We start from the raw sequence: 16870 nt of genomic DNA, 5'->3' as shown, positions 1-16870 counted from the left end.
AAGGCTCTGCATCAACTCTGTTTTCTGCAAGCCCGTGAAGATGGATGAGGAGGAATGCAGACTGGCAGGAGAAGCATTGCTTGGTCCACATCTACTGAAGGCATTCAGCTCATGGTGGCACAGCAGCTCCAGGCCTGGCCAACTAAGCAGGGTCCGTGTGCCCCATGAGGAAGAGTCTGGAGCTCTCAAACCCCTTTGCCACGCCGAGCACCTCCACTCCTGCACATCCATCTCTGCCCTAGCTGACCAGGCAGTGATTCAACAGTGTTCCGAGCCCATGGTCTCTTCCAGGCTGGAGCACACAGCGTGCTCCAACACTCCCAGCCATTTTCACAGCTTAAATTTAGATGGAGCTGAGGAACAATTCCTGCCCCAGAGGGTGCTCAGGCATTGGAACAGGCTGCCCAGGGCAGGGCTGCAGTCACCATCCCTGCAAGTGTTCACACAGCGTGGAGACGAGGCCTCAGTGCCATGGGTCAGTGGTGGCCTTGGCGGTGCTGGGAATGGTTGGACTGGATGGGCTTAAAGGGCTTTTCCAACCCGGTTGATTCTGTGCTTCTCTAAGTGCTGGGGCTACCAGCCCCATGTTGCAGTGTGTGCTTTGTGCCTCAGATGCTGCTCGCAGTGGAGAGCCCTCAGAGGAGGGCTGTGCAGGGAGCTCTATCTCAGGTTTCATCAGGCTAAGACTTTGACAGGAAACTGTAAAAATAGGACAGGAAAACTTAAAAAAGTTCTCCCTTTACTATTTCCTTCGAAGATGTTATTTCAGCACTCGGAATGTCTGGCCTCAGAAACCGCCCCGGCCAGCTTTTCCTTCTCTGCAAAAGCCCAAACAGTTAAACGTGAGGAATGTGGCTGTGTTTGCATGAGGTAAGGAAATGACTAGGTGGAGAAAGTATTCCATGAGAAAGGAGCCCTTGACGGAGACCCTCGTGCTGTTCTCCCTGCGTCCACCGCTCCCCCTCCCAGCAAAGCTGTCACGTAGGAGGCAGGCTGAGAGCCTGAGCAGACACTTGGAGCTGTGCTGTGTGACTTAGGATCAGCATTCGCTCGTTGTTATAGCCATGTAAAAGCCCTGCAGTCACAGTTAGGGCAACAGGAACAGGCACAGGACTTTCTGTTGGCTCCTCAGTTGGTTGGTGGCTTTTGGATGCTGTCTTTCCCCATACATTCGTGGTGTCTCTATGGGCAGGACATCGATTGCTCCGTTAAGCTTTTAATTTGGAAGCTATCGGCTCTCCCAGCAGGTTCTCCATGGGCTCCCTAGGGAATGGCCCCGCCACAAGCAGCCAGTTTGTGTGGGAATCTCTTTGGGTAGAAGCTTGCAGAGGGATGTGCCAGGTCAGTGCCTTGCCTTGGTTGCGTCTTGCCCTTTCCCAGAGCCGTTTGCCTTGCTCCAGAAGTCTGGAAGGATGCAGACAGGAGGAGGTGCCAGGCTGTGCTGCCATGGCCTGGGGGGACCAGCCTTGTGCTGATGGAAATAATTCATTAACCCAGCCAAACTAGATATCAGCCTGGATATCCCCTGCCCTTGCTCTCCTCTGCTGGAGCTTTTAGAAAGCAACGTGGAAGCCTGCCAAAGCCTGGGGCATATGTTGGAGTGACCTCATCCCAGCGAGGTCTGTGGCTCCCTGGGGATTGCTTACAGGCAGCGTTTGTCCTGAGTGCTTGGAGAGAAAGCCTTCAGCAGCGGCGTTGTTTATTATGGGAAGGAATTGGATTTTTAGCAAAGAAAAATCTCCCCTTCCTCGCCGCTCTATTTATTTGTGTTGTGCAGAAGGAATTCACCCAGCCCACGGCCGCGCTCGGGAGGGGATTCCAGCCAAACGGTGCTGGAGAAACGGGAGGCTGCAGGATGGGGTTGGGGGTGCAGAGGAGAGCTCTTCAGTCCCTTCACCTCTGGACTCTGCTTGCGCGGCTGGGTCAGGCATATTCGTGCCTCTAGGACTGTGTTTTAAACAGCAAGGGGTTGTTCCTGCTTTTCCATCTTTACCCTGGGATCTGAATTCCCACTGCAAGCGCTCGTTTAGCTGGTGACACCCCGCTGGATGTTAGAGAAGTGGAGGAATCCTTTCTCTTGTGAAAGGTGTCCAACAAAACGCTTCTTTTCACGTGTTCTTGGTCAAAACCTACTGATTTCCACAAAGGGAAAAAGAAGAACCAGTTAACAGGGGGAGGAATGTTAATTTTCAATGCCTCCCCCCTCCAGCAAAGCAGTAATTTGAATTGGATATGAAATAAAGTTGTAAATGGTTCGGGTTCAGGCGCTGTTTCAATTCAGGTGGTACACAACACCCTTGTTTAGGGAAGTCTTCAGCTTGGGGCCTCCTTCAAAGGAATCAGCCTGGATTTAACATTTCCATGCAAACTAATGGCACTGAATATCCTAGGGAGCCATTCCCTACCAAAGACAGCCCTTGTTTTCATTTAGCACTGGGCAAACTGAGCAATAGAGGAGGTGCCTTCCAAGTGTTGTCCATAAATGTTTGATAGCCTCAGAGTGGTGATTTTAAAGTGTCTGCAACTGATTATTCTTTTCTAATGACTCCAAGCTGCATTTCTTCTCTGAATTATAGCCATAGCTGGCTATAAAGAGCAGTGCATCATTCTTTATCACCTCTTGGAGGAGCTTGGGCAGGCTCTGGCAAGGTGAACTTGGGTTAAGTAGGGTAGGCAAAGCCAGGGCAGCATCCATGGTCCTCAAGTGGTGGACATGGGGAAGCTGTGAGGTTCTGGATACTGGTTTGGCTGATCCGTAATGCACTTTAATGTCCCAGCCCTTCCAGCAGGACTCCATGCAGCACGTGGGTGAAGGCAGATGTCCTCAGCAACCATACAGTGTTCCTCCACTTACATCCTAGACGCTCATTAGGAGAGTTCAAAATGTCTACAGGGATATTTTCAGGAAGCTGCTCGCAAGTGGAATAGCGTGGCTCAGTGTAAGAGCATGTGTAATGGCAAGGATCCCACCCATTAACTCCCCAAGGCTTTGCGGCTTGGAACTGTCAGGGATTCATTAGCTATAGGGGTTCCTAACGATCTCCATGACAACCCGCCAAACATGGGAACTGGGAATGAGGTCTATTCCCGTTAAGCTTCCTCTTCTGAGCACATCTGGGGCCTGCGTTGGCTGCAGGGTTGGGTAGATAAGGCTCACAATGGCCCCACCATTGCTCTGCAGAAGTCGCTAGGATAGGGGAGGTGATGCTTCAAAGCCATATGTGGAGGGAGGCTGGGGTTTGACCACAAAGAGCATAGCAAAGAGTCAGATTTCTCATGGTTAATGCAAACACGTTAATGCTTCAGCTCTGATTCTGTGGTGCCTTTTGCCATGTGAGGGCTTTCTCTTCTTGCTGGCTGCTCAGGATGAGTAGGCATGAAGAGTAACCTAATCTAACCTGATGGTGACAAGAAATCTATGATTCTAACTGTACTTGGAGAGGTTAAGTCAGGCAGTGATTGATTTTTGCAGCTACAAGTGATTCTAAAGGCCCAGGTACGTGTTAAAAGTCTCCTCCATAGAGGTGAAAAGATTCTGATGCCCAAAATAAAGCCTGGTCCGGTATTTCTTACAAGCTCTTTAGTGAGAACTTTACCTGCAGATGGAAAGGTGGAACTCATCCATACCCTAACACTGGGCACTGTTATTGGAAGGCTGAGGAAACAGGAAGAACTCTCAGCTTTCAGCGAGGAAGCCACCTTGTCTCTGCTCCTCTAAGAAGTGTACCAGCAAAGACCAAGTTTCTAAAGGAGAACTACCTGTGACAGGGTTCCTGGAAAGGGGGATCCCAAGCATTGACTGTAAATGGGCTTTAGACACCCAAGCGTGCATATTTCCTTAATAAAATCTGATTGGTGCCCCATTAAAAATTTAATCATTTCACCATTAAAATTAGCAACAGATGGGCGGTGGAATGCAGCCAGGCTTTCTGCATTCCAGACTGCAATTTCCTTGGCTTCCTTCCCTCCGAAGAAGTAATCTACATATGAAACTCTATTTTTGTCAATTATTTGTTTAAAAAGGGGGTGTTCTCCCTGTGCTTTCGTTATCAATCTGGAGGAATGCTTGCTGCAGCGCGTCCAGCCTCGGCGGGGTGACGTGGGAGGTGCGAGTTTACCCTTTTCCTCTCTGTACGACTGAGTTTTGGGTTATACAGTTATGGGATGTGAGTTTCTAGGAGCCCTCTGTAGGTAGACACCACAACGACATCAGCCACGTGTTCTCCATGCTGCCTTTGACTTGGAAAGGGGGAAAGGAAGGGGTTAACAAGGCTTCAAAGCAGCTCAGATGACGTTCACAAGTAAGCACATGGGTACTGCCACGTTCAAGCAGAGCTGAGCTGAGTTTGTGCCTCAAAGCTGTCAGTTCCCCTATGCTGATAGCTGGGGACAGCATAGGAGCAGAGCAGCCCTTTATGAGCCTCCTCTGTACGGCTTTCCTGGGCACCAGGCACCTGCAGCTCACGATCTATGGCAATCACATCCTCTGTTAGGAGAGTTCCTCTCATGGAGAACCACTTTCCTCTATTTCTTTTGAGCCAGCATCACTTCTCTGCCTGTGACACCTCCTGCTTCTGGCTCTGCAAGTGAGTCCATCTGCAACCTGCCTGTTCCTCCTCATGATTTCCACTTCCTCCAGCAGTTCCTTTGCAGGCTGGGGATGTTGTTGCCCTTGTTGCCCTCCTGAGCCTTCCCAATTCTGCTGCTTTCAGAACCAGCCTCAAGGTTGACGTTTTGAGCAAGAGCCTTTCAGTTTTATACATAAAAGAAGAGACAAAACAACTCAAATGTTGTTGCTTTCTTTCCTAGGAATAAAGTAGAACAAATTAAAGCGTTAAACTTGGTGTGGCAAGGAGACCCTAATGAGGACCATGTGCTTTGGTACCTTGTGAAAATTTGGGTCGGACAAAGAAGAGGATTATTTGGTAACTCCTTAGTGCAGACACAGCCCGCATTTCTGGTCTGACTTTCAAATCCCTTTTATACCCACGTAATGGCGCAATCATTACCCTTTTTCTTCTCAGATCCTACTTGCTCTTTACACCTCGGTGCCATCCACAACCAGACTTCTTTTGACACTCTCATTTTAGTTTCAAAGTATGGCTGTGCTTCCCACTGCTCAAGGAATACAGTTCAGAGGAGCATTAAGCTGGGAATAAGCAATTATTGCACTCATTGATTCTTGCCCAGAGACAGAGGAGGATTTCTCGTATAGCTTATGCTTAGCCTGATGCCAGGTGGGATAATGATAACCCAGATGAACCTCACACAGTTTTTACTCAGCGCTGCCACAGGACTGAGGAAGGCACATCAGCACTGGCACTGGCAGTCTAAAGCCTGCAGTGATTTCCAGGTGATCTTTTAAAGCCCAGCATTAAGCCACTCTCTCCTGGTTTCATGCAAATGTAGGTTCTCCAGTGTGGCTGTCATGCAAACATACCCTATGGGAGAAAGCTTTCTGTTTCAAACCATCAAGATTATGTTTTTTCTTGCTTTTTATTCTTTGCACGTGTGTGTAAGGGTTTAACTAGAAGGAGCTGATTGCAAAGATCATGCGTGGAAAGACTTATAGCTGAGAATTTGCAGGCCAAGAAATGGAGCTTGCTTTTGGGCAGTGTCTATATTACACCAGGACATTTCTGGAAGCAGAACTATTCATCTTTACATGTGATGCTCATGCTGCCCAGGGCTCGTGGCTGAGGTATAACCACCCTCCACACAAGTCTTCTGTTGCTTCACATGTCAAACCCAAATGTTCCACTGCAAAGAGAGCCGTGGGTTAATTTGGGGACTGATTTGGGTTCACAGCCAGTTACTGGGCACTTCAGCATCAAGATTCCCTAAGCAACTTTGCAAAGCTCAGCCAGACTATGTGAAATAGCAGCTCTTTGACCAACACCGAACATCCTTAGGCAGTTAATGGGGAATTTTCTGGTCTGACAATAACGTGGTTAAAGGTCCTTTTTCCAGCCGCAGATCAAACACTTGCATGCAATCGTCTATTCCCAGGCGAAGGAAAATCCCTCTTGTTTCAGAATCTTCTTTCCTGATGAATGCCTGCTGTGCTAATATCCCTAATCAAGGGTCATGAGAGCCCAGAGAGTGGCAAAGCCACATTCCTTAGTGCAAACAAGCCCTTCAAAATATTCTTGGCTTTAAGGGGTAGGAGGATCCTTGTTGGGAATGGGAAACAGGCAGCATCTGGGTTTCAAAGATGTAATGAAAATTGCCAGGGGACCTTTAAGAGTTAAACCAAAGAGATTAATCACAGTGACATGTATAACAGCAGGAGGCTGACTTTACACAGGCTGTCAGAGAGTGTAGAAATCCTTTTGTGGCATTTACAGTAGACATCATGGGGAAAGGTTTGGGAATCCTTTCCCAGAATGTTTAATGGGTGAGAACTGGGAGTCTTACTCTGCAAGCCAAGCAGAAGTGGTCTGACAGCAAGACGCCTCCATCATCCTCATGTTTATGGTATACAGGCTGTCAGGCCCTAAGGCTGTCCATGAGAGATGCTTGTACCATGTCATCTCCATAGGCATCTTGGCCCCTAACTGTAATGAAGAGTCATTGCTTTGCTATCCCCAGCAGTTGCTTCTTTGTCTGACTTCATATCTTGGGTTCATTCGAAGGCCAGTACTTAAAAGGAGTGTCTCAAGGCATTGAATAAGTATAGCTCATGGGAAAAGGCTGAGGGAGATCAGGAAGAGCTGGCTTGGAGAACCTCTTGGTGATGACATGAAACGTACAGCAGAAAGAAGGTCACCACCTCCAGTACTGCGCCCTAGCACCTGTGAGGCTGTGCTGCTAGGCAGGGGAAGAGACACCCTGTGTTGGATACAAGCCTTTTTGTGTCTCCATCTAACCTGTGGATGTTGTTGCTCTCCCTCAGACTATCGCACTGGTCCCTGCTTTAGCCAAGTGAATAACCAGATGTGCCAGGGCCAGCTCAGTGGGATCGTCTGCACCAAGACCATGTGTTGTGCCACCATTGGAAGGGCCTGGGGTCACCCGTGTGAGATGTGCCCTGCTCAACCGCACCCCTGCCGCCGAGGTTTCATTCCCAACATTCGGACTGGAGCCTGCCAAGGTAAATGCCATGAACGTGTAGAGGATGTTCCCTTACCCTTCCTGGTGGGCACTGACAGGGTGAGTGATGAATGCCTGCCAGGAGCCCCAGTTCAGAGAACAGTTCTCTCTGTAAGCTTCTCTAAATCCATCATGAGATGTCACAGAGCATCCCCATGGACCTTGGGTGTCTCATGGGATCATCTAAGATTATCACAGCCCAGTTAAAGAGTCTCACCATGCTGTGGTTCTCAGGTGACATCCTCCATCCCACAAGATGTAGATAATCAGGCTAGTGTTTCTCCCAGTTTAAACCTAAGTTGCAGCCTTCCATATGGCCTCTTTTTGTGGTGCTGCTTCTGTCCCAACACTGGAGCATGATCAGCACTCGTATTGGGTGGCTAGTGCTCTGTAAATTGTATTGGTTCAAAATGGAAGCTGTGACTCCTTCAAGATCACACAGGCAACTACAATATATATAAATCACACGCTTAGAGGTTGCATCCAGGGTCCAGGGCAACCAGGCACAAGTAGCAGAATGGTCCATGGAGCTCCCATCAATAGATACCATTGGCAGCCTCTCTAAGGGGTTGCAGGGGTCTCCGTTCAGAGTTGCATGAATTCCTTTCTGCATCTGCAACTAACTTCAGCCTTTACCTGCTATGGTCAAAAGCCAAAATTACCATCCAAATCCCACAGGACAAAACTGGGAAGGCTGAAGAGGAGAACTTTCTCGCTGTCTATTGTAATCTGTGTTTTATGGCCCCAGTATCTTCAGGAAGGCTTGGCCTATTTAGTAGATTTGTCACTCACTGTTAGTGCAAGCAGAACTGGAGTCTAGATCAGATCACACAGGCAGCGTGGTTCTGAGCAGCAAGTACTGAGGTCTTCCTGAGATGCTTTGGAAAGCATGGTGTCCCCTCACTGACGTGGACACCATGGCTGCAGGATGAGCCTGGGACAGAGCTGAAGAGCAAAACCCGAGTGCATAGGTTCCCCCCTCTGCCCTGTGGCAGATGTTGCTCTCTGAAGGCTGCAGGAGGACATCCCATGAAGCCACTTCTCAACCCAGCTACCAGCCTGGAACTGAACCACGAGGGGGTAGACACATGGATGTTTGCTTTGGGAAACTTTACTATACTCTTGTTCCCCTCTTGCTTAAGTAGATAAGGCAGCAATATATTTATGCCCATTTTCTGCCCTTCACCTTATTTCTAATGTGATCTGATGGGCAATTGTGTTATGAAACGTAAATCCATGTACTTTGAGCAAAGCTGCTTCTTCCTCATAGGGTTCTCACCACGATGGGATTGAAAATTCATGTGTTGCAATGGCTTCACTTCCTAAGACCTTTGCTCTTCTTCCTGTAGATGTGGACGAATGCCAAGCCATTCCTGGCCTCTGCCAAGGTGGAAACTGCATCAACACAGTGGGCTCTTACGAGTGCAAATGCCCAGCGGGTCACAAGCAGAGCGAGACCAACCACAGATGTGAAGGTAGGACCGCAACCCCCTGCACAGCTTCAGCAGCCTGCTCAGCACAGGGCTCAGGATACACGCTGGGAGCACGAGGGCCATTCAAAACTGAGCCTCTCTGCTCCCAGGGCATCTCCTGGCCTGGCAAAGTAGAGAAGTGAAAGAGCTCCCATGCCAGCCTTGGTGTTAGCTTCCAATTAGGAGGGAGTACGGCAGGCATGAAGGCATGATAGAAAACGTCCTGCAAAATGCATTTCTGATCTCTTTGCCTGCTTCCCAGAGCCCAAGGCAGTGAGGAATGGAGCTTGCCTGATCTCTTGGACTAGGAAGAGGGCTTTATTCATGTAGGTATTTTCTGAAAGATCTTTTAATGGCAGCGCAGGCTCATTGAAGAGACGGGACCTCTGGAGGGCTTTAGATCTTGACTTAGATCAGGACTGGCTTCAAAGCTCTATCAAAGCTCAGCCTGAGCCTTTCCTTTTGAGGCTCTTGTCCCAGGGTTGCACCACTCTCCTGGTAAGGAATATTTTCCTTATCCACTGGATATTCATCCTTTTGCAGCTTGCAGCTTGTTGCCTCTGATTCAATAGAGGGACTGGAAGGAAGGCAAAGCAGGTGGAGTCTGACTAACTGGGATGGTGATGGTATAAGGCAAGCAGAAATGAAATCGTGGCCCTCAGTGTGCTGCAGAAGGTCTGATTCCATGAGATGAGGGTATGGAGCAAGTCAGTGCAGAGATGCTTCACTGAACTGGTGACATCCTTCCAAACTGACAAGTTGGACAGAACCTGAGCCTTGTCCTTCAGTACAAAGCAAGGGCAAACGAAATGCCAGTCAGCATCCTCTGAGCATTGATCCTGTGAGCCAGTGGCCTGGTACTGTCCCGGTCCCATTGGGGAAGCACTCCTCCTTGCTAGGTCAAGGTTATCCGCAGACAGCCTGCCTGGCTTGCCTGGCTTTCTGGTTACTCTGTAGGATGCACCTTGCCCATCTCCAATGGTGGTGTAAATAGGGGTGACCTTTCCAGCCTCAGCGTCTCTTGGAAATGATACAGTGCTTCAAAGTGCTTTGGGGGGTGAAGATTTAACGATGTTAAGACTAGTCGTGGCAGTTAAGGGGGATCTCTGGTTCTGGAAGTCCTGGAACTGCTCTTGGACTCAGGATAAGTTGGTCCACTGTGTTACTCAGTTAAATTCAGGACTCACACGGTGAGACCACTGTCTTGGTCCATGCCATAAGGCACATGCTGCTGCGGTAAAGTGTGGAGCACAGGCAGGATGAGGCGCAGTCGGAATGCTGAACATTCATAGTGCCACCAATCTGAGCCCTCTTCATGAGGGTCTGCCTCTAGTTCCCTAAGGTCCAGTCTCAACATCTCCTTTGTCACTGCTTGGCGTGTCTCAGAGGTGTGTGATGGGAAGGACACGCTCTCCCCAAGCCTTCCACAGCAGGACCTTGCCATGCAGGCTGCACCTCTCAGAAACAGGGGAGTAAACATTTGTTGTGTTTTCCAAACATCTGGCAAATGAAAAGGAAACCAGCATTAAACTTTTCCTGCCTTGGTTGTTAAAGCTCTTTCCCACATACCCTAATGAAACCCTGCTGCCTGTGTTTGGCGTTTTAGGGATAAAACGTGTTCATTGCACTGGTGTGACTGCATCCCACCTAGCTGGGCTTCAGGAGCTCCACTTCCCTAGCATTCCCCTCCCAGGCTCTGTTGTAACCAAGACATGGGGTGACAAATGCACTAGAGAACATTTGAAGCAGTCAGCATCACAGCACCCCACCCCTGTGGCACTGTGGGTTTGACAGCATCCATTGTCTCATGGTTGCCCAAGGAAGCTGTGAATGCTCCATCCCTGGAAGTGCTTCAGACCAGGTTGTGTGTGTGTGTGTGTGTGTGTGTGTGTGTGTGTTTAAGGTCCCTTCCAATCCAAACCAATCTGGGATTCTATGTTTTCTTTTCCCAACAGTCAGTTCTCAGGGAAAGGAGCATCACTGCTTCCAGGTGACTGTTCCCATAGCCTCACTTTCCTGTGCTCCAGACCTTTCCTGGCTAGGATAACTGTAGTAGTCTCTGTGTCAGTGCATTCCGTGTGACCTGGATTCAGTCCTTCCGAAAAGCTTTTCCATAGTGAGACCCAACCTACAAGGTTAATCCTTCGGTGGGGGACGGATGCTCTTTCATGTCGAGCAGACATCTGTGTCTGTGGATCTTCCTTGGCAGGATGCCACGAGACTTTCTCAAGTTAACAGAAGAGTTTCAATGCTCCAGCATCCAAGGACTTGGAACTCGTGGAATCCAAAGCATTTTACGTGCGTCTCAGGTGAAGAGCCTGCTCCCCAAATTCAGGGATGTCCCATGCAATTTGGCTGCTTGATGGGAGAAGGCTGGACTGCACTAGAACCTCAGGACACAGAAAATCACTCTTGCCTTGCTCTGCCTCACCCGTGCTGGCTGGGGACCAGGCAAAGCACATATGAGATCAGTTTAGCTGGAATCTCCTATATGGCAAGATTAAAACCAATCCATTGTCTGAATCTGTCATCCAGATGCGAGGGGCCTCTGCGTGGGTCCCCACTTCCCAGAACGCCTGCAAAAGCAGCATGATGTGGCCATAAACAGCTTCCTTTCACTCTCCTTCCTGGATAGCCATAAAAAGAGACATCTTCAGCGTCTATGGTGTCTGTTCCATCACTTATCTTAGCTCAATTGCTAAGGAGACCACCAAAAGAGGATGCTTTTTACTGACCCAGAGGTCCCTCTCTGCAAATGGGATAAGCATAAAGGCTGCTCTAAACTGACAGGGTTGAGGTTGTTTTAGAGACACAAATCACCAGCACGTCCCCACCAGGCAGCCAGAAGGGGAAGAGGTTATTTGGGTTATCCCTGTTTCCCTGTAGGACATACACCCCCTGTAAGTCACTGAAGAGCAGAATAGAGAGCCAGCATCTTGTAAGGGCTTCCTCTGATGCTAACACTTTATAAAGACAGGAAAATCTGGACCCTGTCTTGGTGTTTGCTGTGTGCTTTTGATGCATCGGGAGCACTGTTTGGTACAGTGGATAGAGCACTGAATTCCTGCCCTACTGAGATTTTACTGCCAAAGTAGCTGCATCCATCCAAGTAACCTCCTCACTGAGCCAAGGGTGTGCATCAGAATAGCATAAGAGGATATTTTCTTTATCCAGGTATGCTCCAAGCCTAAACCCTCAAAGCTGCAGGAGTTCCCTTGTTGAGCCTGTTTGCACTGAATTTATAGCTGGTGAAAGGAGGGATGTCTCAGCTTGCGCTGAGACCATCCTGCTTCAGGAAGAGGAGATGGTTTCCTCTTGTTTTGAGACTCCTTATCCGAGCCTAGCATCCAGGAAGTATTAAAACTAGATGAAATGTCTATGGCAAATTCTTCCCTAGTTCCCAGGAGCTTGTCTTTTCTGCTTAGAAGATTCCTGCTGGGGAGTGAGGTCAGCAGATGGGATTGCATTTGAGCCAAAGGTCAGAGCCCATGTCACTGGCTCTGCTGATGAATGATGGCTCCCTTATTCAGGCAGCAGCATGTGCCACTAATCTTCTTTGGGGCTGTTTATTGGTGGGAAAAGGCAGGAGTAGAGATAATGTTGTTGCTTTCCCATGGTGATACTTATCTCTTCACACAAACGGCACCTGGAATTAAGGCTCCGTTTGAATCCCTCAAGTATAAAGATGCTTTTCTTATGCAGGATCTTCTACGCTGATAAGAGGCCAGCTCAGGCCCCATCTCCCAGGCACGTAAGGGGGCTGCAGCTGGAGGTCCTGGATGAATTTTGGTCAACCCCAGCAGGCAGATGATGTCCTTTTGCTGTCTGCAGCACATGAGAACGTGTGCACAGCATCAAGTTTGGATTTGACCCTAAATATCCTCCACGTTCAGGGCCGCTCAGTTCCAGGGTTAGTTCTGTAGCGCATCCCTGATGAATGGGACACTTCCAAATAGTGGCTCATTTTGTGCCTTTGTTCATTGTATTCCGAGGCAGCTCGAGGGATCCAGAGCTCCTGAGTTTGGGGCTGTGCAATGTATAATGAGACATTGCTGGCAGGGAGAGCAGTGGGGTGGAAGGGGAAGGATCTCTCTTCGCCACCCCTGGACACAAAGCCAGCTTTGCAAGTGCCAAAGGGCTGCATTTTGTGCTGTGTTGGTATGGAAAGATGAGCAAGGAGGGAGGATGTTGCGAGCTCAGGGTTGAATTGACAGATCCTGTGCCTGGTTTATGGGGAAACTGGAAAAGAGCAGGATCTTGAGGCTTGCAGGGGAATGGGAAGTGTGTGAGCACTGAGAGAAGGGCATGCTTATATCCAATGGATAACGCTGCTGGAAGAATGGAATTGTTAAGGACACAAAGCCCTTCTGGCACTAACTGCAAAATGGGGAGAGGAATCATCAAAGCTGAAATCAGACACATCCTCTGATACAAAGACCTTTATCAAGCAGCCATAGGGAAGTGAGGGGCTGTTACACAGGGCGACGGTTTGAAGTTAACCTGGCAGTAGCTGTCAAAATGACACTGAAGGGAACATTTCCATGGCATGGAGTTAGGGGTGGAATCACTGAATAAAGCTTTTTCCTTCCATCATTCTAATGGCTCTCTGCTGAGAATTTAGCTTCTTTTCTCAATAGCCCTTCCTCTACTGTATACAAAATGCTAAGCCAGCTCTGTTATCAGGCAAGTGTGGAATGCCAGCACCTCACCCAGCACGCTTCCCAATACCCCAAAAGGAATGAGTGTCTCGCATCCAAAATTGTTCCAGGATGATAAAATACAAGGTACAAATAAGTACATGGGGAAACACCAGGCCAGGGAGTGGGAGGCACTGCATGCTCAGTGCAAGCTGTCCAAATCCAGCCAGGCTTGAGCCTTCTGGACCATCTTTGGCATCTCCAGAAGCCAGATTCTGTTGAGGAAGGCCAAATCCTTCAATCACAAATCTCTCCTCTGCTCACCCCTTTCCATTTAGCATCAATAGGGTGACAAAATAGATGCTACTTAATGTCCCCACAGGCTTCCCTTTCGTCACCACCACCCCAAATCCCCAGCTCCCTAGTGAAAACAAGGCTCTGTGTTTTTCAGCCTGTTGAATCGCAGTCACGGCTCTGAATTGGAGGGAGCCTTCCTGCTTTTCCACGAGCAGAGGGGAGGCTGGCCCCCTCTCCTCACAACTGGAACATGATAGCCATTTTATTAGCGAGTTTTCAATTTGCTTACAAAGCGTCCACAGAAGAGCTCATTGTTTGGATCCATTCAAAGCTCCTTTCCATGGGTTTGGTGTGGTTTGGAGCCTTCCATTACCCTCCTCTGTGGTTTCTTTGTGCTTTCTGGAAGGGAAGGGTCTGAGAGTCCCATGTGCTGCACGAGAGAGGGCTGATGAGGCATGACCTCTGCTATACGTGACACAGGGATGTTTTCCCCATCAAGCCCTGTTTTCCCAGCGGATGGAAGGGTTGGGGTTTCACCATGTCTATGGGCACCCGTGGTGGATGGGCTTCGCAGGCTGCAGCTCTCCTTCTGAAGCTCTGTAGCCTTTGGCTTCCAGCACTTTCAGCCTTCATGATGAGGCCAACTCCAAGCCAGCGCCTTGGAGAGCAGATCCAAAGTCAACGTTTGCACTGAATGCTGCCGTTGTCTGACGAGCAGAGCACGTGGGATATTGCCTTTAGTTTTAACAGAGGGTTGGAAAAGTCCTGGAGTAGCCAGGTTGGAGCTGGAAGGGTTCCCTGCCTGGAGCTGGGTGTTAATGAGAGCTCTACGTACCCGCTCCCACTGTGTCAAGCTCCCCACAGGCTTCAGCTCTGAATGAATCAAAAACTAGGAGATGCTTTACGAAGAGCAAATAAAGAAGGCAAAATGTAGTGGGGAAGAGCTAAAACAGTAACGAAGCCCAGAGCTCAGTTTCTCAAAGTACAGGATGTGCGAGGAGCCTTGAGAACCGGGCTTCCTCCCTCCGTCTTGCTGGCACTGCCCTCGTGAGCTGGGATTGTCAAGGGGGAAAAGAACGCTGCAGTTTGATTTAACCTTTTGAATTGCCTCTGGTTTTCCTTACGAATGGAATGCCGTTGCTTCCCCCCACCACACTTCTCTTTGGATGACTGATGCTATGTCATGAGTCCCGATGCAGTAAGATGCCTGCCCGTCAGCTGGCCTCCAGATCTCTGATACAACAAGCTTCAGGCGGGCTCTGCAGGGGTTTTTAAGCTGCTGTTTCGAATAGCACAACCAGCTTTTGCTTCATAAAGCTCTTTCCCTTCCAGTGCTCTGCAGACTGTAACCAAACACAGGCCTGTAATTAAATGACAGGGCAGGCTGTGGTGATAAAATCTCTTTCACTGCAGGGGCCCAGGTGGGGGAAGTGTTTTCTGAGGATTTGCATTGCTGCCTTTGGAGGTTTCGAGTTGTGTCTGTGGGTTGGGAGGGCTCTGAGCATCAAAGAGCTAAAGGAGCACTGCAAGGACAGAGGCCATGCCTCTGCTGCTTGCACAACCTGGTTGGAACCTTTGACTGGTTGAGTTCCAGGGTTCCTAAGAAGCCAAACAGGAATGCACCTTGATGTGTGGGTGTACAACGTGCCCTATGCACTTGGGCTTCACGTTGTGTGTGTTGAAATCGGGGTTTCACTCAGTCCTGCAGGATTCAGGGCTGCAGCCAGAGGGAAAAAGAAGCCAATTGTGGTTGTAAGAGGTTGTGTGAGCAAGGAGGAGGGATTGAAGGGGATTGCTCTGACCACATGAAGCACCCACGGGGGGGTCTCTGTACCGTAGGTCTCACTTCAAAGGGCAGCTCAGATCATCTTGAACACACGCATTGCCACCGTCTCTTGCTGAGCTGGGCGGGATGCATTTCATTGTGTCTCACTTTGTCTGACCCCTCCTTTCTGTGATCACCCTCTTGTGAGAGCTGGCACCACACAGAGCTCTGGTATCCAGGAATTAACCTTGTTCGGAGGTACCATCACCTACCTGCTCCTGCTCAGGGCTGCACTAGCATCGCTAGCCACTGCATGGCACTGTGAGATTGGAGTCGGATGTTTCCTCCCGAAGTCGTTTTCCTGGTTTGCCACTGGACAGGGCACAGCTCAGCACCCCTCTGGGTAACTCACACCTATTTCTTACACAGATTTCAAGCCTCTTTCTCAGCTCTGACACTGAGGCTCATCCACCCATCACCAGAGCCAGCTCTTCCAGCTCCTAGCACAGTTTTCTCTGGTCCCTCCCTTGCCCTGATGGGTTGGGTTCAGGTAACCTTCCCATTATCCCTTCATCACTGAAGTCTGCTGGATGAGCTCTTCCAAAGACATTCTCCATCCCCATTCCCATGTGAAAGGTCTTTACTGTTCTGCCTTTGCCCTGCAGCAGCTCTAACCTCACACATGCTAATGCCATCAGGCTCTGCAAGGTGGCTGGGCTGTTCACGGCAGCAAAACCCCCCTCAAAGGAGCAGGCTTTGACCAGTTCCTTTTCATTACTTTCCTGCCAGCCCCAGGCAGCATCTGAATTGCATATAACCCCCCCCCCCCCCCCCTTAGCCATTCACAGCAGCACTGTAGATTTAAACTCCAATAAATCAAGTTGCTCGGCAGAAATGATTCATTTTGCCAATTGCCAAGGCAGGTTTTCTTGTGTTTCTTTTATTTTGCCCCTGTAAAAACTATTGGGCAAATATTGCTTCTGTCTTTTACCACCAGCTGGGCCATAACCCCCAGGCAATGGCTTTGGGTGGATTAAGTAGAGGTTGGCTCTAATTCCATCTCAGTTTCTGAATCAGATTTCAGTTGGCAATAGAAATATCGATAACCCTGCTCCCAGAGAAGTCCTTGAGTCAAGTGCCCCACAAGCACGTCTGGAACCTCTGCATTTAATGCTATTACCATTAGATATTAATATTAATATCTACTAATTATATTAATTAGTGGAAAATAGATTGCCCTTTTTAAAAGAACTGATTTACCCCTTTGTTCCCATTGATTTTTCAAAGCTTTAGGTCCCAGGTGATAACTGCACACAAGTTTTAGTGGGAGGTGTGCCTGCCCGTGGCAGGTGGGTTGAAACTAGATGATCCTTCCCAGCCCTAACTGTTCTATTCTATAAGTTATAGTCTGGCTCTCTGGGTATCATCTGTACTGGTACTTGTTGAACTTTCTGCTCAAGAATTTTGTCAAGGTTGTAATAGAAATGGCCTGAAAAGGCTGGAGCATCCTGCAGTTCTCAAGCAAACCCTGTAGGGTCTCATCTTTGCACCTCAGTTCTTGCAACGTGGATTAAAATCTAACTCTGAGCAAGATTTCATCCCCAGAA

General features: G+C 49.0%; 1 protein-coding gene across 1 annotated transcript in view; it reads left to right on the top strand.

Moving 5' to 3' along the window:
• LOC133276204 (fibrillin-2-like) overlaps window positions 1-16870 on the top strand; it is a 95535-nt gene that overhangs the window by 34537 nt on the left and 44128 nt on the right. The window contains exons 8-9 of the mRNA XM_061466816.1: window positions 6896-7093; window positions 8442-8567. Coding sequence (XP_061322800.1) covers window positions 6896-7093; window positions 8442-8567 — 324 coding nt within the window. The remainder of the gene's footprint in view (window positions 1-6895; window positions 7094-8441; window positions 8568-16870) is intronic.

The sequence above is a fragment of the Pezoporus flaviventris genome, unplaced genomic scaffold, assembly GCF_033815535.1.
Source record: "Pezoporus flaviventris isolate CSIRO_AGI_PZ_B2104156 unplaced genomic scaffold, CSIRO_AGI_Pfla_v1 ptg000043l, whole genome shotgun sequence".
Taxonomy (NCBI): domain Eukaryota; kingdom Metazoa; phylum Chordata; class Aves; order Psittaciformes; family Psittacidae; genus Pezoporus; species Pezoporus flaviventris.
This window is presented reverse-complemented; position numbering and strand designations above follow the sequence as displayed.